The 20,493-nt window shown below is 42.9% G+C and overlaps 1 protein-coding gene across 2 annotated transcripts in view; it reads right to left on the bottom strand.

The window, feature by feature from the left end:
* The window catches only part of ablim3 (actin binding LIM protein family member 3), a 44,469-nt gene that overhangs the window by 10,158 nt on the left and 13,818 nt on the right, over positions 1-20,493 (bottom strand). The window contains exons 3-10 of one of the 2 annotated variants that reach the window (XM_022751734.1): positions 12,687-12,870; positions 8,703-8,818; positions 6,038-6,164; positions 5,767-5,860; positions 3,070-3,157; positions 2,883-2,941; positions 2,702-2,773; positions 638-799 (exon numbers count right to left, since the gene is read on the bottom strand). In XM_022751734.1, coding sequence (XP_022607455.1) covers positions 638-799; positions 2,702-2,773; positions 2,883-2,941; positions 3,070-3,157; positions 5,767-5,860; positions 6,038-6,164; positions 8,703-8,818; positions 12,687-12,870 — 902 coding nt within the window. The remainder of the gene's footprint in view (positions 1-637; positions 800-2,701; positions 2,774-2,882; positions 2,942-3,069; positions 3,158-5,766; positions 5,861-6,037; positions 6,165-8,702; positions 8,819-12,686; positions 12,871-20,493) is intronic. The other variant, XM_022751736.1, reaches the window with a different exon arrangement.

Raw genomic sequence — 20,493 nt, 5'->3', positions numbered from 1 at the left:
GATTTGGACAGGACAGAGCCAGCTGTTTACCCCTGATTTAAGTCTGTAAGATACAAGAGTGGTATTGATCTTATTAGATGAAGAAGTGTATTTACCAAAATATCAAACTATTCCATTTGTAATAAACCATTTACCAGAAACTAAACTGAATCGTCTGTGTACGGGCAGCAAAGTCCACCATTTTTCATTTTGAATTCATGTCCCCATGTAAAACATTATGTTTACTACAGCAGAATGTTCTCCATGTTTTACAGTAAACAAGATCCTCTTGCTAAGTTGACAGGTGAGTAAATGCTTTCAGTAACTGACAGCAAAGAGAAAAAGGGGGAAAGCTCCTGATCAAGACCAGACTCCCTAGTGTTAACTAAGAAAATAAAAAATAAGAAATTACTACCTCAGCAAATGGTATTTTTAAATGCCATACTCCATCCAAATAATAATAATAATAATAATAACAATGATAATAAAAAATCCATATTTTTCATGAAAACAATGAGCCCAACAAATACTACATGACTGAGGTGTTATTAAGACAGACACTTCTTTTTCATGTATATACTAAACAAAGTGTTTCTTCTGAAAACAGACGAGTGATGAGACCAATGCTAGTTTGTCCTGGAGTGTGTAGCAGTAGTACCTCCCCATAGCTGTAAGTTTCTAGCCTGTCATCAGAGGTGTATCTGTGGTAGGGCTGGTATGAGGAGGATATGAGGTCTGGCTGCTGGACCTCATATATGGCCTTGACCTTTGGCAGGGCAGCTAGGTCCTTATAAGCTAGGATCTCATTCTCCACTCTGGCCTGGAGAGAGGACACACACATACACCCACCAAAGACAGAGACAACAGCGACAAGACCCAACGTCAACCACATGGACGATGAACAGTAACAAAGCAGAATGGAAACTCCACCAGTGACTGTGAGCAGGTCATGCAGCGGTGAGCGGCTTGAGAAAGAGCTGATGATGCACACACACGGCTGCACATGCACATACAGTACGTGTGTGTGTGTGTGTGTGTGTGTGTGTGTGTGTGTGTGCGCGCTCATCAAAAGTACACATGTACGCGGCAGAACCTGACAGCAGTGTAAAGTTGTTGACCTTCAGGAGCTCAGCATGTGTGTAGAGCAGAGGAAGCAAAGACAGCTAGAGAGAGAGAAGGAGAGGGAGAGGAGACGGTGTGGACAACAAGCGCGCTTACACTGCATTTCTCCCTCATCCATCACCTTAAACAGAAAGGTCATTGATTATGAGACGAGAGCGGGGTGGGGCTGAGCAGAGAGCAGTGACTCCTGCTTGCATGCAGACGCCCCTTGACATGCTAATACTGCCGACATGCAGCAGCAGCACTCAGCAGACTGCCAAGCAGCGCGGTTGGACCCGGTTCCACATCAGGCTGAAGCTTTGTTTTGAAATGGAACTGGTCCAACTCTGGAGTGCACAGAGTGAAAGCCTACACATAAACCTGGCACATTCACCAACTAGCTTCCCATCTTTCACTCACGCACACACGCACACACGCACACACGCACACACGCACACGCGCGCGCGCACACACACACACACGCACAGACACACACACGCACACGCACGCACACGCACACGCACACACATCACCAATTTGTTGATTTGCATGTCAAAACATGAGCAGATTAAAACTGGGATAAATTGTGTTGAAAGTTTAGGTTTCATGTAATCATTTCTTTTATTTTTTAAAATTCAAGTCACCTTGATAAAAAACTGAAAAATAAAAGCCTTTAATATTGTGGCTTCATGATTAAAAACAATGCCAATGTGTATACAACACATAGACATTTCCTAAGAACTTCAAACCTAAGAAAAACTAATTAAAGTAAAAAGCTTGGGGCTTTGAGGAAGATCAGACAGACTACAGAAAAAGTGCCTTGGTCTTGGAAAGTAAAAAATTTTTTTGCACTTATTGAAGCAACTTAGTGTGACTCTTTCTGATTTAATTCCCTTTCTTATGGACATTATTTAGCCTACGAGTGCATTACGAGTACCTTCTTTTCCAACGGGATGCGTGACACCTTTCACCTGCTGGTGGCACTAATTGCAAAGTCAAGGGATCACCAAAACATTAGGAGTCATCCTCTGGAGACAATGACTGTCTGTACAACATTTTAAGGCAATCCACCCAGTGGTTATTGAGAATTTTCAGACTGGACAACAGGGGTGGACCGACTGATATTTCCATCCCTTGAGCCATGCTCTTAGCTTTCATCCAGATTTAGCCCAGATTTAATCTACACATCTAGATGTTTTCTGATTTGCAAATCACCATATGAGTGCTCTCTGGGCACTGATGACTGAAGATGGTCATAATAGACATTGTATAACACAGAAATATTGTGTTGATCTTCAGTTTCGTGATGAGAAAAAATGAGAAATAGAAGGAGATCAATATGTGTGTTGGTGTAATTTCTTGTTGAAACAGTCGACAACAAGATTATTTATATTTTCTCACATATTTTGAACTCCTGCCACATGACTAATGACAACAGAGCAGGTAGGACACAGACAAGTGAACAGGCCAAGGGAGTGAGCAGCCTCTCGGGTTGGTGCTTAACCATTCAAGCCTATGGGAAGTGCTTGTGTTTCTGGTGTAACGATTGTGCTTTTAGGGGAAGCTCGGTGGCAGTGGCAGCTAAAAGGGACTGAGAGCTGCAGACACATCATTTACTTACACATATAACCCTGCTGGGAGAGCCTACTGAGGAGCCTGGTGGAGAGATGGAGGTCTCTGACAGGCGTCTGTGCTGTGAGGTAGAAACAGACAGAAGAACAGTAGAGAGGGGAGGGAGAACACGGTGAGGAAATTACAGTTTCCATTTTATTTTAGCATTTACACTTTGAGCTCTGTCTCACCCTGAGCCTCCTCTCCGCCCTCGCTGCCTGCTTGCATAATGGGTGCCACACCTCACATCCTGAAGAAGAGCGAGAGACAAGACAGATTCTTGCTGGGTGTTCCCACATGCCATGCATTCGTCTATTTACACTATGGTATGTGTGTGAGTGTGTGTGTGTGTGTGAATGTATTGACGTCAGGTTTCACCTGTCAGGTACATTTCCTCTCCCTCTTTGAACATCATGTTACAGCGGGCACATCGGGCACAGGTCGGATGGTAGTGTTTCCCTCCCGCCTGAGAGGAGAGGGGAGGGGAGGGGAGGAGAGGAGAGGAAAGAAGAGGAGAGGAGAGGAAAGGAGAGGAGAGGAGAGACTCAATGACATTATCATTATGAACAGAGTGAAATGTTAATCTACAAATTGTGCCCCCACCTTGTGCAGGTCATCATATCCATATGTTTTCTACTGTATGTCACCCAACCACCAATGGCCTCATGATGTATTGAGACATCATTGCATAGCCTATAGCCTGTTTCATCAGCATGCAGCAATCACATGATAGCAGACACCCCCTATTCTCCCCGTTGCCATAATTAGAGCAAAGATCCCTATAGGTCAGTCACATGAAGAAAAATTGTTGGCGTGTGCATGTGGCTGTGTGTGTGTGTGTGTGTGTGTGTGTGTTTGCTACAGAGAGAAAGAGGGAAGTGGGTGTCCATGTAAGTGAAGGACACAAGAGTGCAATACATGTCCTTGGACACTCAGAGCATCCCGAGGGAACACAACCCAACACACACGGCGCAGGTGAAATGTACACATGAAATGATGCAGTGTGATGTCACTGAACTGGGCCTGTCCATCAACCCGGTCCAGTTCCTGGCTGTGATGTTTCTCACATGCGTCTCCACAGGGGGCTGATGACTGAGGCGTGGCCCCATCACCTCTGCCTTCCCTGACACACCATTAGTGAATTTCTATTTATAGAAGCACGTGTGGCCCGTGTCAAGGAGACTTGAACTGTTTCATCTGAACACGCCCAGCATGTGTGTTGGAGTGTGTGTGTGGTTGGTATTATGTCATATTACACTGCCCTGACTTTTCCCGCTTTTCATAAAACTGATACCTTTATGTGATCTGCAGGAAATCAGGCCTCTTTGTCGATTGTACTCTCTCCAGGAACTACTACCAGTGTACGCTTCTTAATTGTATCTGAGCTGCATTTTAACCAGTCCCTGCGCACTCTGTCTGTCTCAGCTTACTCTGAAAGGAAAGCCAGGAGAGGATGCAGCGTTTCCGTTGCCTGTTCTCTGAGCAGCAGCGCGTTTACCGACTGTGGTCATAAGGTATCAGCTCAGCAACTGCTGTTACCATTTTGTAATGAGGCCCTCATTCTCTCCGGTGGCGTCAATAGGCTGCTATATATATTGGCAAACTAAGACACTGAGGAAGTATGGAGAAGAGGAGAAGTGAAACTGATGAAAGGAAAGTTTTATGCTCCTCTGTCTTCTGTTTCCTCTCGTTTTGTTTCCATTTTCTCTAAAACTACTAATTAAACTAACAACCTTTGGCTCTGGAAAGTTGGATTGAAGTGGGAGGGTGGAACAGGCCTATTGACAACACAAAGACAGACAGATTAGTCTTGGTTTTCAATGTAGGAGAGAAGAGACATTCATTGGTGGTATGTAACTAAACACTTTCACTCAACTACTGTACTTAAGTACAAAATTGGGAATTTAAGTAGTTACTGTACATATAAAGATTTTTGAAAACAAAGCATATGATGCTATGTTATGAATCAAACTCCTAACTGTATGTCTGAGGAGTTACGTCCTCTGGATCAGACTTCCTGTCTGTCAAATCAGTTGCGTGCAGCATCTTAAAGAAGTGCATCATTATTTGACAGGAGAAAAGAGACACACACACGTTCAGGGAGCAAGCGAGAGAGAGAGAGAGAGAGAGAGAGAGAGAGAGAGAGAGAGAGAGAGAGAGAGAGACTCGCAGATAAAGGCTGATATGTCCCCATGTCTATAAATAGTCCAGAGAGGCTGACAGTCAGGAACAAAGCACTTTACACCAACCATTCTGACAAGCAAAGGAGCACAGGGACAACAAGACCCTGTGTGTGTGTGTGTGTGTGTGTGTGTGTGTGTGTGTGTGTGTGTGTATGTCTGGCAAAGTTTTACTATGTCCGCTCCCTTTCCCCACATCCCAGATGACAAGAGACACCCTCCAGAGACTCTTCCAAAACATTTAATTAGCATCTGCACTTTATCACTCTCCTCATTATCCCTTCACTTCCTCCTACGTCCATCTCTCAGCCTCGTCTCTGCTGCTCTCCTTCTTCCATCTCTTTTTAAAAATACTTCAGCGTAAGAGCACGCAAAGCACAAATGTGCATTTTTATCACTGCAGAGTTTGTTTTCTCTGTCTCCCCTCCTTCCATCTTTTCCCCTTCACTCTTTACTCTCTGATCTTTTTATAACTCCCTTTTCCTCTCAACTCCTCACATGTCGTTATGATTCGATCCTTCTTTTTGCTTCCTCTTATTGGAGATAGGCCTGAGTTCTGCTCAACTGTGGTGTTTGAAGAATTAGTAAAGTGGTAGATATGGATGTGAGTTTGACCATACTAACACACTGCAGCTGAAGTTGTTTTGGCTTAGTAAAGCAGGACAAAATTTTTACTGCCACCCCCTCTCAACAATTTTAAGTCGCTCACTCCCTAAAGCACAGCGGGGCTTAAACTGAGCTGAGGATAAAATGCAACTGCTCATTTCTGATAACGCTGATTACACTCAGTTGCCAGAGTCAACTCGCAATTTGGATTTCAGTACTGCCGCGGTATTTCTGTGCAACCAAATCTCTGTTAGCATCATCTCATGTTGAAATCTGGTCCCGTCCTCACCTCCAGAACCCTTCCACTGATGTATCTGCTGCAGGTCTCACATTTCACCCCGTACTGGGCGTGGTAATCTGCCTCACAGTATGGCACTCCATCCCTGTAATATAGAACATATAAATAAAGCTGCAGTGGAACGCACAGTTTACCCTGAAAGTTCCTTTCATCAAAAACAAACACTGCAGGACATCTTTTCAATTTGTATGTCTTTTCTGAGTGAGACATGCTTTGAAACGTTGTGTTTCTCTTTATGTTTTTTTCCCCTTTACACACTCACTTGCTGATGTATTCTCCAGTGAGGACCATGTTGCAGGTCCGACATCTGAAGCAGCTGACGTGCCACTGTTTCTCCAACGCCAGGAGGGACTGTCCCTGTTTGATCTCGGCTCCACATCCGGCACAGTCTGGAGACAGAAAAAGAGCATGCGAGAAAAAGGAGCAAGGCCAAGAGATGAAGGGGTAAAGAGACGGAAAGGGGAAGGATGCAGAGACAGAAAGAGAGAAAAAGGGGAAATATAGGAGAGGTAGAAGCACAGGCAAAGAGAAATGGAGTGAGCTAAGGTGTGTTTGAACATCTTTAAACACCTACTGTGTTTCAAGTGTAGTTTTCTACCCCTTTGGCACAACCACCTCCTTAATCAATAGCCGGTCTAACGCAGGATATTGTAGAGCTGGGAGTCCTCTCAACTGTAAGCACTGTTAAACATGACTGAGAGCAGGCAGGAAGCAAATATCACTGTAATAGCCCCAGGGCTAAAACTGTTAAAATCACCCTCATATGACACAAGTATGAATCTCTCTTTTTTTCTCACTCACACACTGTACATTCCATTTCCCTCAGACGGACGCCCCAGCAAATGTTACTGACCACCGAAAGAAGCGCAGAGGCTGCAAATGATGCATGGCTGCAGAGTCTCAAGCTGCTGCACAAAGGTCAGCGCTCCATTTGTTTCCATTTGGAAGATGTTCGGCCCTGTCAGCCAATACAAACCGTTTCACAGTAAAAAAAAAAACAAAAACTGCAGTGTATTGAGTTGGGTTGCAGTCTAAATAAATCTTAACTGTCATTCGGTGGTGAGAGTGCTGAGTCGATGGAGCCGGGATCTCAGCTCCAGACTGTTACTGTGCACAGCTGATTTTCTACTGAGTCATGATAAAGATCCCGTTTTAGCAATCGAATGTAATGGGAATTAGATCATCAACCATTACGTAACACAGCTTGTGGCTAGACATTTTATGTATTGGACATAAAAATTCATCATGCCTTCATGATGAGAGGAGAGAAAACTCCCTCTGCATTGTTGCTGCATTTCTGGTTGCACTCTTATCTGTGAAGATACAGCATGTGTTTTTTTTGTCAGAAGCAAAGTATTACATCACTAAATGGAGGTGGGGCCAGATGTGGAACCTGTTTTAACCTGTAGCACTAACTTCTTGCTCTTTCTGATTTATTCTTTAATGAACAGTTTGACTTATGGGAAAAGATGCTAATACGTTTCGTTGACGAGAGTTAGATGGGAAGCTCAACACCACTGTTGCATCTGTCCTTTAAATATGAAGCTACAGCCTGCAGCCGGTTAGCTTAGCTTAGCATAAAGACCGGAAATAAGGTGAAACAGCTGACCCAATTCAGCGAGTCTGCTTCGGAGCTAACAAAAAATCTGTTTCATGAAATATTCACACACAACCTCTCGCAAAACCACACATTTTTATACATCAGGTTTTCAGTGGATAAAACATGTACAGCATGTTAATTATTGAACTTTAGAGGTGCTGTTTGGCAGATTTTATTATCTTTGGACAGAGCATTCAAACATGTTGTGGTTTATGTGGCACACACCGAGCCCTTAGGACACTCCCATGCCCCGATATAAAATTTATGATGTGGAATGAGAAGTACTCATCTGTAGTCAGCTGAGCTTGGTAAGACTAGACATCGTACGTTGCAGATTTACTACACTCAGCAAGTTATTTATTCATATTGAATAATTCCACATATATTTTTTAGTTCTCATTGAGATGGAGGTCCTCCGTAATAAGAAGACACGATCAATAATGATGATGATGAAACTTAAACTTAATTAAGGTTAGAAAGTTAAATTTCTCGTGTTCATCGGTGCATAAATAAGCAAACTTCAATTAATAATGTTTTCTACCATGTTATTTTAGTACCTGCTCCTAGCCTTCAAATCCGCTTAAATAATAATTTTGTCCTTGGCAAATGCATTTCCACCACTTTTCCACACCGAGAAAATTAAATTTGCATTCTTAAAAATTCAGCTTGTTTCAAAAAAAAGAGAAGAGGAACAGGCTGTAACAGCCAGTGCATTACATTTAGTGCCTGCACTCTGTGTCCCCTCTCGTAGACTGCCTGCTCATAAGATGGAGTGATGAACACGTACCTGGGGAGCCGTTTGGATTTTATTCTCCTGAATGGAGCGATCTGGGGCGGACATTTATTCACTGCCTCTCTACCATCTGTTATTACTGCACAGCCAGTGAGCAGCAGCCTGCTGTCTGTGTGTCACACTCAACAAATGATTCACTATCAATCACTGTTGCTCTGTTGTGAGATAATAATTTGTCATTTTCCTGCTTTATGCTGAAAAGGAGAGGGCTGCGCTGCGCATACCTATATAATAACATAATATATTTACTTAATTATGTAAAGGAAGATGAGACCAGATGTGCAGTGAATACATCGCATCCTCTATTCTCTGCATGTTAAGTGTTGACAGTAATGAATGAATGATGTGTCTGTTTGTGTTGCATAATTCTCAGCTGGCAGATCAGCTCGACAGGTCAGACGACCGATTTGACAGACTCTCGATTAGCTAAACGAGCTAAATGGGCCTCATGGACACATCGCATTAGCCTCAGTGCTCTGTAACGCCGGGTGGCCCTAAACAGAACGGACAGAGCGAGGCGGACGCTGGACTTACGGCTGGGCCCGTGGATCTTGATCGGTTCATTTGACTTGACGAGTGTGTGCGAGCACTGCTGGCACACGCAGTCCTTTCCACTGAACGTCACTCTGTCTCCGATGGGGAAGGGTTTACTGAGGAGGAAAAAGGAAATAGACAGAGAGAGAGAGAGAGAGAGAGAGAGAGAGAGAATTAGAAAACCGGGAAACAAGCACACAATAGGAGATAAAATGCCTGCAGTGATTCTGTGTGTTTACATTACATCCAAGTCTACACATGGAATAACAAATGGGTGCTGGCAGGAACATGACTATGTGACAGACAGGCTGAAATCAGCTTGTCAGCAGGATTATGGCCTGACATCCTCTATGAACCTGAAAATACATTTGCAAACAGTTGAGCCGACGGGTTAATGGGACGTTGATTGTTGCAGGAGCACCTGGCTGCTCTGTGATTAAAGAGCCGATAATGTGACGCTGCCACGGGCTTCTGAAGGGAAAACTGTCTCTCTCAGTGAGAATGAAAACTTATTACGGGGACTGTGTGGAGTGCATACTGATCCTAACTGCCTCTTTCTCTCTCAGTCTGCCTGCCCAGTTCGCTCTCATGCCTCGCTCGCTCCCTACACAGCTGGTACCATCAGGTCACCGTTTTCCTCAGCGCTTCAAAACCACGCTACTGTAAAGAAGAGTAAATATACAGGCGGACAAAAACAAAATTAAATTTACACTGTTTTGTCTCTCTCCCCTCTGCTTTTCAAGGAGACAGATTGATTTCCTTATGACTGGGGAGGATGTGAGAATGAATGGGGAGCTAAAAGGCTTAGGGAAGGCTGTTTAAAAGACATAGACAGCAGTAATCCTTTTACTCCCCCGCCGAGGCCTGGAGCCGGAGCCAAGACCCAGAGGGAGGCTAGAGTCTCCAGCAGGGCTCACAGTCAGCATAGAGGAGCGCAGCGCATCCTTGTACACACTTAGAGTATACAGAGGTGAGCATGGATATGGGCTTATGCAGTATATACAGTTCATGGCAGCTGTGGAGGCCCAAAAAGTGTGGTTTCTAAGGAGCTGGAGGTATTTTACAACTGTTTCTGTTAAATATGTGGGCGAACTGGCACATACAGTATTCTAGGTTTGCTCCTTTGTGCTTTTATATTATTCAAAGAAAGACAACATCCATACATAAAACAAAAAGGACAAACAAGTGAGCGGAACAGAAGAGCCAGCAGAGACATTTCAGCACACAAATTATTCAGCAAAGGCCCTGGTAAACACTGAAACACAAGTCAATGAAAACTGATAAAGCCTGTTATTCATTAAGGCTTATCTTTAAATTCACCATTCAGTTGGTCCCAAGGTTAACCATCTGTTCCTAAACTCAGACAGTGTTTGATGAGCTGTGCTGGGCAAAAGGCTAAACACAGAAAGCGAGCGCAGTCTGATTTTGAGACGTGACGCTGGTTTTCGAGGGTTTGTGTTTATGTTCCACTTCCAAGCATGGCGGGCTAAATCTTTTACATGTATAAGTGCCTGATCATAGCTACCGCAGTCTATAGTCCAGTCTAAGTGCACAAAATGCTGTGCTGGTGCAGAAAAGTGTGCTCGTCTGTGTTTGACCTTGTCTTTACCTGTGTGTTGCTCTCACTCCCTCAAGACACTCTTGCCTTGTCAGCCTTTCTCAGCGCTTTAAAAATTTACTGTTTACATATTTAATGCAGGTTTCTTTTTTTTTCTTTTTTTTCTTTTAAACTGGCCACAGAAGTAAAGCTATTTCTGGCTTTAGAAATGTGCCCTCTGGCTTTGATCTCCACCGCTTCTTGAAAAACAAAAAGAGAAGTGAAACTTGCAGTCTGCCTTCATTAGAGCCGAGGCCGCCATGACAAAGAGAAAGAGGGACGATCATGGAGACGTAAAGGAAGACGATGGCATGCGGATGATGATTAAGAGCAGGAAGATGATGGAGGGAATAATGAGGATGATGAAGAGGGAGAGGGGCAGTGCAGGGAGGGCAGGAGGGGAGGATGAGAAAAAAAGAGGCGGTACAAGAAAGGACTGTGAGCAATGTGACAGGGGGCAGACAGAACAGGAAAGAGGAGATTCACCCTTCGGCTTCTCGCTGTCTCTTCCACATAAGCTGACAACACACACACACAGACACATGCACGCACGCACACACACACACACACACACACACACACACACACACACACACAGTCACACACACACATGCACATGCAGACACACGCAGACATCCCCGTCAGTGCCAGGACTGCTCCCCTGACTGTCTCCGGCCAGTTGGTGTCAGTTCGTTTTTTTTGCCCACGGCTGCTGGCCAATGGCCGCCTGTTTATCAGCCAATGTCAAGCAGATACACAACAACATACAAAACCACTCTCCTGGAGGGAGGGAGGGAGGAAAGATCGCTTTTATGTAAACCTTGTAACCCGACCAGGCCGACAGGCAGGGAGAGCAACATGCATGTACATGCTAAAGAAACAGAGAAATTTGACTTTTTTTTTTTTTTTTTTTAAGCATGAAACATGAAAGAGAGAGAGAGAGCGAAAGGGAGAGTGAAATGATGAAATAGAAAGAGGAGCCAAACGGGATGCTGACTCACTGTTAGTTCGTTCAGGAGGTGCTTAGCATGAGCACTGATGGAGGTCAGAGGAGAGATGGCCTACTTCTACTGAATCTAACAGCGCGAAACACCAGGTCAGCTCTCTTCATGGAATCGTGTCTCGACTAAGCAAAAACGACAGGCTGCTCGAGCTTCCCAATCACACTGTTCTCTAACAGGCTGCTTCCACTAATGAATCCTCACGCCTGCGCTTCCTCGCAGTACAGAGCTGATACAGAACAGTACAGATAAAGAAGTGATGAATCATTGTGTACAGCGCATACATACTATATGCGGACTGCTACGCATGAAGAGCAGGGCGGGCAATATGGTTAAAACCCTCTATTACAGTATATGTAATTTTATATTGCATTATTAATACCTACTGTATATCATGATGAACTAATTTAATAATTAATTTCTGGAAAATCAGTTGAGAGGCTGTTTTGATCAAATAACCAAACTAAAATTTCTGTTTTGGCCTGTTACTATATATTAAAGCTGCTCTAATTCATATTTTAATATTAACAATGCATTAAATGACGATGTCTAATGTGAAATGGGTTGCATGTTGTGACATCCGACCGCAGTTCCTCTCAGCTCTATGAAGCACTCTGGTGTCTTTCAGCTCTTTGTTTTGCTTTTATGAACGCAACTCTAATGTTTTGTTTGAGTCTCATGGCACTCGTCAACTGTGTCTCCAGCTGCAGCTGCTCAGCTGGAGTTTGTGGAGAGCAAAAGCAGAGCTAAAAGGAGAGGGAATACTGGATTTAAATTCATCATTTGGCCAGAAATGCAACTCAAAATAAATGCTATGTTTGTCTTTGCTACATGTGTAAATAGGCAACTGTTTGCTCAAATGCTCAACATATCAAATTTATAAAGTGATATAAGTTTTGTTTCCAACTTTCTGTTCTGCCCCCAAGTGGCAGTAATACAAAGATACTGTACCCAAATACACTGATACAAAATAAAATAAAAATCTATTCTTACCACGAGGCAGTCCTACTAATTGATTTGTGGCAACAAATTTGTATTTGCCAGACATACAGGAAGCATATATCACAGAATAAAGGATGTAGCAACTGGATAAATTTCAATATCTCACAGCGTAGAGTATCATACTGTATGTCATATGCCAAAGAGGAGAAAAGTTAGTGACTAGCTGGTAAACATATTGGAACATTTAGTAGCTAAAAAAAACATCTGACTTTCATTTGCTTGATTGCAAAACAGAACTCTAAATTAATGCTCATGTTGCCCTTGTGTTGTCCAACCATATGTGCTACTGTAACCTTGCACATGGGAGATTGTGTGTCTGTTTATATGTGTGTGTGTGTGTGTGTGTGTGTGTGTGTGTGTGTGTGTGTGTGTGTGGATTTATACCTGCAAACACTGCAGACAAAGCACTTGGGGTGGTACGTGCGTCCCAGAGCGGAGACCACCTCTCCTGTAATGAAGCTGTCACAGCGGTCGCAGCGTGTACCATACAGACGCTGATAGTCTGCTGTGCAGATGTACTCGCCCTTCTTCTGGAAGAAGCCAGATCGTGCAAGATCACAGTTACACACTGTGGAGAGAACAGGGGGGAAGAACGTGAGAGAGTGGGATACTTCAAACAGTAAAGTACATGGAATAATCTGTGGAAAAAGAACTGCTATTTTTGGATCTCCATTCTCAGAAAACATATCAAGGTTTCCATTTTCTGTCATGTGCTCTTAAAATCAAATTCAACAACACAACACTCAGCAGTATTTTACAAGTTGTATTTTTTGTTTTCTTTATTGGGTTGTGTTTTTTTCAGTCTGAGCACCTTCCTTTTTACCTGGTTGTGTGTGCATTGGTGCTTGTTTGTGCTGCGTGTATGTGTGTCTTCACACATGGCTGCTGGGGAAGTTATTCGGCTCCAGACAGAGGTGAGCCAATTTGCTCAGATGGGAATATAATGATATAATCAGTGGAAAAGTCATTTTGTGCTAAACAATGTGAAGAAGGTGAGAAGCAACAAACTGCAAGTTCCCGGCACCATCAGAACATCGACTACAGTCTCATTGGATACCAACGGAGAAGACATTGAAATCATTTACCGTGTATGTGCAAGGTTGTGTACTTGTGTGTCTCTATATTGTATAGCCTAAGCAGACAATTTGTGCTACAGCACTTTGCCATGTAACAGAGAGTGAATTCCAGTGCGTGTAACAGTATAGCTAAGAGGCGTTTTCACGGCTCAGTGGCCAGTGCGGTTGCTAGTCTCTGGTTTCTACCCAGTCTCTGCGGTTTACCGACAGGAAGAGTCGACAGTTATTGTAACCTCCGGCTGGAAAAAAAAGCTGTGACCTGACACACATGGCACTGGTGAAGGTCACATGCTGTGCAAAACAAATTCAGCTTTCCACACGTGAACATGTATGAACAGTCATGGTTTTTTAAAAAGTGTTTAAAGCCACTGACAATATCTTGAAACCAGCATCAAGAGAACGTAAACCTTCACCACCGCTGAACTTGGCACGCTACTTGGACATTATAGTATTGCTACTCAGCCAGGACCAGATACCAGCAGCGACTCCAGTCTTTATGCTAGGCTAAGATAACTGACTGCTAAATCTATTTTCTGTAAATACATGAGTCGTAGCAGTCTTTTCATCTAAAGTAGCATATTATCCAAAATCTCAAGCTATTTCATTAATACCCATTTCTTTGTCAAGATTTAATGCTACTACAGGGCAATAAAAGAAAAATAAGCACGACCAACCGCAGAAGGTGGTCCAACAGAATAATCTGCACTGAGCACACAGACTCTTGTCTTAATGATTCCTAAAAGCTTAACAGACATATGCTCTCCTTTAGGCATGAAGAGCAGATTCTAGCTGTAGAAACCCTCAGATCCTCCTGATAAGCCCGCAGCTCAGGTGAAACAGGAAGTCATGGATAAGAAGAAAGATCAGTGGCTTTAAAAAAAACCAGCTCCTGGTAGACAGAACAGACACCCAAGATGTTAGAAGACAGCAGAGAATCAAAATATTAAACCACAGTTTGGACTACTAGGAAAGAGCACAACTCAATATTCTGCACATTCTTGTCCCTGGCAACAAAAGATAATATGTTTATTGTAACACAACTGATTTAATCAACTTTTCCTAAAATATTCCTCAAATCACTGACAGGAACAATTACCCCTGAAAACATATACTGTTTCTGTACTGAATCCAAACCATGACCATTATCACAGCATGAAAAAATAGAAATATAATCTACATCATGTGGTTAACAATATCAGGTACAACTGAATACTGAATATGGCTCTGAACACACTGCAAGTAAATGAAATGAGTAAATAAACCAGTAAACACAACAAATCATCATTCTGCTAGAGGTGGAATGAAGCGCCTCGAATACCAACGACATACTGCTAATAACCGACTCCATACTGCTCATGTTATACAGACTGGAGCTACTGCTACAGGCTATACTTGGCTCCCTATAGCCACCAGATTTCAGTGTTTGCTGGCAGGCTGAGAGTTCAAAGACTGTGTGACACAGACAGACACACACACACACACACACACACACATAAACCCTTCAAAGGGCCTCATTTAATCTCAAGCTGTTTATGAGTGGAGCATATTGACTTAATGGTGTAATAAAAGATCAATGGGCCCTCACTTAAAAACAAAACAATCTCAGCTCCCACAGGAGGATGGAAACACATAAATCCATCCCCGATGAGATGGCACCGCGCATACGTAGAGATAGGATGATGAAATGGGACAGCGTGCATGGTGAGATATGATGATGGATCTTTATCATTACGACAGGTCATTGGCATCAAGGCGAGGCGGCAGAAGTGCAGAGGTAGGGAGCAATGGGAAGAAGGAGGAAAAGGGGATGGACTAAAATATCCTGTTTATAAAACTGTGTGTATGTATGTGCATGCATGAGTATGTGCATGTGCCAACCACATTTCCAGAGCTGCTGAACAATGGCACAGAGCTTCAGAAAGTGTCCCCGCTGCAGCTTGGACCAGACTAACTAAGGCTCTTACCAAAAACCCAAATCACAGGCTATCTGATGCCTTCATGGAAAATGGGAAACCGAGAGAAAATATTTCCACATCTACTAAGCTCTTCACCATGGAAAAAAAAATCATTGTGTATTGAAATGGTCCATAACATTAATCTAATGGAAACAATGTTTTTTAACCTTTGAAAACTAAATTGAAGTAAATTCACCGCTATCATTTTTTTCTGGTTCTCTTTTTTTGTCTTTTCCTTCTCCCTTGCTCCATCTCATCTCTCTCTCTCTCTCTCTCTCTCTCTCTCTCTCTCTCTTAAAATGACTTGCTTTTCAATCTGCTCCCAGATTGATTTTCAAATGACTGGAATCTGCTCAATTAGCCTAATGCACTTCATTAGCATACGGACGCCAAATCACAGCCCGGCTGACTGGACCTGCTCAGGCTGGATTGGATGGGCCGGCTGGATGGTTCACCTGTTCTGGCTAATCACACTATTTTCTTCTGACTGGACGATTGGCTGGATGCAGTGCAAAGGACGTCCCCCTTCCTCAGTTGCCATAGGAGACATAAACCTTCCACAGTTGCCCTAGAGACAGCCAGGTCCCAGTATGAATGATGTGATGGTGGTGGCACATGTGGTGGTGGTCTGATTGGATTGGTGGCTGTAAATACGAAATGTTATGTGGGATGATAACTAGCAAAATAACAAAAGTCTAAGCACTACAGTCAAGTTTTCACTTAAATGAAGCAAAAACTAATATGTAATTTATATCTCGTTTGTTCTCACTTTGCCAGAAATAATGTGGGAGAAACCCTATAAAAAATTTCCCAAATCTCATTAAAGGTATCATCAGAAAATAACAAGTGCCTATGAAATATATGAATGTGCTGAATATATGTGAGGTACAGTGAGTTATAGATGAGAAATAAAACAATTATTTTGTGTGGTTTTTCAGTTAATTGAAAATATAGCATAAAAATTAAAATATGACTGAAATAAATAAAATAAAAATAAATATATCTTAAAGTTCCATGAGTGAACACAATTATTGCAACTTGAACGTGCACACCATACACACTCGTATATATTTCACACAACTGTCCAAGGGAAACCGGGTATTTCCAAATTTGGTGATTTTGAATATTCCAGAGAAATTAAAGGATTAGGTTTAGCTTTATTGGTTCAGAAAATTTGCTCAAAATGAATTATGCATTATGTAGGTCATGAAATGTTGACACTTTGGAGATACATGGTATTCACAAAATAGTGATTTTTTTTTTTATAATTACAAGTACTGATGTTGTTACAAATGTATGTGCTACTGAATCAGAGTGAATCATTTTCCACATAACCACAAAGTTACTTATTGCATACTTTATATTTTGTTGTGCACAAGCATAAGTGACAATGGCGGTGAATTTTATTAAACTGAATGATTACAAAGTCAATGTTAATACATTAAACTATGTGTGTCCAAAAAAAATAATTGCCAAAAAAAAAAAAAAATGCCAAAAATGAATTAAAGAATCTATGTTTGCACCTGTTCAAATGAACCTTTATGGTCCAAAGGTAAAAGCAACTTTACATTCTTCAAACCTCCCTAAAAGAGCCTCCTCTTTCTTCAGCCTACTTGCAGCCATACCCGCTACTTTTCAAGTTCTCTTATTTCTGCCCTAACCACCAAGAGAAGGCTTTAAACTTTCCCTCCACATGTTGTAGTTGCCAGCGCGGTGGGTGGAGCTGGGTTAGAGCTCGGTGTCTCCGCTGCTGTGGAGACGTGGCTTAGCTTGGCTCCCAGAAGAAAGGTTTTGGTAACGGCCGCACAACCACCACCACATGATGCGGACACCCACCCATAAAAACAGCAGCCCAATACAACCGACGCAGAACCAGACTGGTCTGTTTCACTGTCTGATGAATGGCCTTTGGGGATTTATACTGTAGCTCATGACTCATGGGAAAGTGCACGCAAATCAGAAATGAAAAGCGTTTGCTGTTTGTATGAGAAATGTGTATTATTTTATGGAGACACATCATCAATTATCAATCATAATCAGGTTTGCAAGACTAAACTACATTAAAAGACTATCATCTATTTGCTAATTTTATGATCTTTGCCTGAATGGCACTCTAATGAGAGAAACTAAAAGATGGTGCGTCTCTCCTTTATATTGCTCTTTTTTGGCATTGCAGGAAGTTAACATCTAGAGATTATAAGTCCAGTGATTAGAGGTTAGCATGTAGGCTGGTGTCTGCAGCTGTGGTCATTAGAACTACACTGATTAGACACCCACAGGGGGTCTGCATGATTGGGTATTTATCTCCAGCCAACAGACGCAATTAAAATTCCCTTCTCAAAGTCGGCCCGGGCCGGAACCCCAAAATAGTCCTGACACCCCCGCCCCCTCCTCCCCTTCTCTTTCTCTGTCTTTCCGTTTCAAGACTGCTTCCAAATCTTTGTGGCTCTGAGCACAAGGTCTCCACTTTATCTCAATTTGCACCTTCTTTTCTCACTACTACAGACCATAACTCCATGCAACCTTCCCTTTCTTTCAGTCTCCCCTCCCTCCCCCAGCTCATTATGCAACTGTTAGGTCTCCATAATGTGCTATTAAGTAAACAGACATGCTTTGTACAGTACATCAAAGTAGCCCCGCAGCATATTCTAATTGTTTTAGTGCTGCTGTCAACATTATGTAAATTTTCAAGGCTTTTTTTTTTTTTTTTTTACTTAATAATAGAGGCAGCTACAGATATTTCAGCTAAGGGGCATGTATGTAGCAGGGCAGTGACAAGTTTCAGCAGGGGAGGTACTCACCTATTCACCCTCACATCTGCGCTACCAACGTGGGGCCCAGGCTCCTCTGCCCTCCCCCTGTCCCCCGGATCTGAGCCTCTCTGACAGGAGGAAACACTTCAAGAGTAAATAATGTGTTTTCTCAAGTTGTGCCAAATCGCAGGGTGGGAGAAGAAGTGGTCAGACAGACAGGAAGAGGAGAGAGACAAAAGTCTACAGTCCACACTAGCAGCTCTGTGAAGCTGTACTGAGGCACCCTGCTTTGAACTAAATACCAATGACAGTATGCTAACATGCTCACAATGACAATACCGACATGTTGATATTTATCATGTCGCTATTTCAGTTTTAGCATGCTATCATTTGATAATAAGCAGAAAACAAAGTAGAACTGCGACAGATCTAAATGTCTAAATTAGTTTTGCAGACACCAAATTGAAAGGTATCATCGAGTTATTAAAGTTCATCCGGTGGGAACATGAATATGTTTGTCAAATTTCATGGCAATCCATCCAGTAGTTGTTGATCCATTTCACTTTGAACCAAAAATGTCAACTTGCTGGTGGTGCTAGAGGAAAACTCAGGGGATCACTAAAGCTGTTAGAATTCATCCTCAGAGGAACATGAATGCCTGACCCATCATGACAATCCATCCAACAGTTTTTAAAGACATTTTGCTCTGAACTAAAACTTCCTGGTGGTGCCATAGGAAAAGTCAAAGAATCAATAAAGTCAGTGGGATACATTGTCTGGGGACGATGAATGAAAATGAAAATTTTGTGTCAGTCCAGATAGCAAGTTATTTTACTGAATAATTGGAAAAACGGCAAAAGTCAGGGGCTCAACAAAGTCATTAGGATTCATCCTCAGGGGAAGATGAATGTGTGTACCCAATTTCATGGCAACCCAACTTTATAGCTGTCAAGATATTTCATTCAAAACCAAAAATGTCAATGCTGTGGTTACACTAGGTGGTGTGGATCACCAAATTCAGTAGAATTCATTTCTGGGGACCATGAATGTCTGTGCAAATTATGAAGAAATCCATCCAATGGTTGTTCAGATATTTCACTCTGGACCAAAGATGTGGACTGACACTACCATCCCTAGAGCCATGCCACTATAGAATGGAAAAAAGAAAAAGAGTAACAGAAAACGGAGACGTGGTCAGAGAAAAGGGCAGAAGGGGAGGGAGAGCGAGAGCGAGAGCGAGGCAGCTAAAGGCTAAAGCAGAGAGAAATAGTGCATGAGTGACAGGGTTCCCCTAGCATTTGGCTGCAGTAGCTGATGGAGACAGATGGTTGCCCAGTGGAGTCCCCTCATACCAGCAGACCAGCCCTGCTGCTGAGGCCTTCAGCTTTTAACCCTCTGAGGGCCGATAAGAGACTCAGCTGAGGGGAAAATAGGCGTGAATGAGATCACACACATACACAGACGACCAAACTGCTAGAGATGGGGCCTTGTAATACACAATAAAAATACTCCACAGCTCCAGCACTGTGTACAGATCTGCTGGTTTAGTGTGTGCATGTGTGTGTTTGTTCAACACAGCAGGGTTTGTTGCTTAATGATCCTCTTTATCATTCAGAAATCACTCCTTCACTGAGCCAGACACTTGCACACTTAAGCGTCTCCAACTCACCATGGCATACACACACACACACACACACACACACACACACACACACACACACAAAGACAATAGGCAGGGCATCAGCGTGTGAAAATCCCTCAGGACAGTGACGCTTGAGAGAGACAAGCGGAGGAATAATCCCTGTCATCTATCCTGGATCCTGGAGAGTTGTCGGGGAAGAGCGCCGCTGCCTGCCGCGCTCCCCTCTCTCTCCGCCGGAATCTCTCCCTAGCAACCAGGCACTGGCGTGGTGATTGGACCAGCGTACCAGTGGTTGCTATAGCTACAGGAAGCTCCCCTTCCCTGTAACCCCCACTTTTTTTCTGTGCTGTGTCTTTCTTTCTGTTTCTCCTCATAACCTTTCTTTCTTTCTTTTTCTCTCTATTCTTCGTACTATTTATCTTTTCCCCTCCCTTCCTCCCACTAGCTTTCTCTCTAGTCTTTCCCTCGCCTTCAGAGAGCAGAAGAGAGGCACAGTACAGTAGGTTGATGTTATTAACACCGAGGTTGAGTGATGGGGGCTAATGGCATCCAAAGGGAGGCTGGACTGACTGTATCAGGTCCGCAGAGAAGAGACAAAGATGCTGCAATTTTACAAGAGCCCTGGTGAGAATACCAGTTAAAAATGGAGCATTAGCAGAGCAGTCAAGTATTTATCTGACCTGTCTGTGTAAATCTGCTTTTCCCTTTAGCACTGTTTTATGAGAGAGATCTGTTTTGTCTCTGAAAATAAATAACTACTGGGAG

Source organism: Seriola dumerili, unplaced genomic scaffold (assembly GCF_002260705.1).
Source record: "Seriola dumerili isolate Sdu_G_001 unplaced genomic scaffold, Sdu_1.0 BDQW01000161.1, whole genome shotgun sequence".
In the NCBI taxonomy this organism is placed as follows: Eukaryota; Metazoa; Chordata; class Actinopteri; order Carangiformes; family Carangidae; genus Seriola; species Seriola dumerili.
This window is presented reverse-complemented; position numbering and strand designations above follow the sequence as displayed.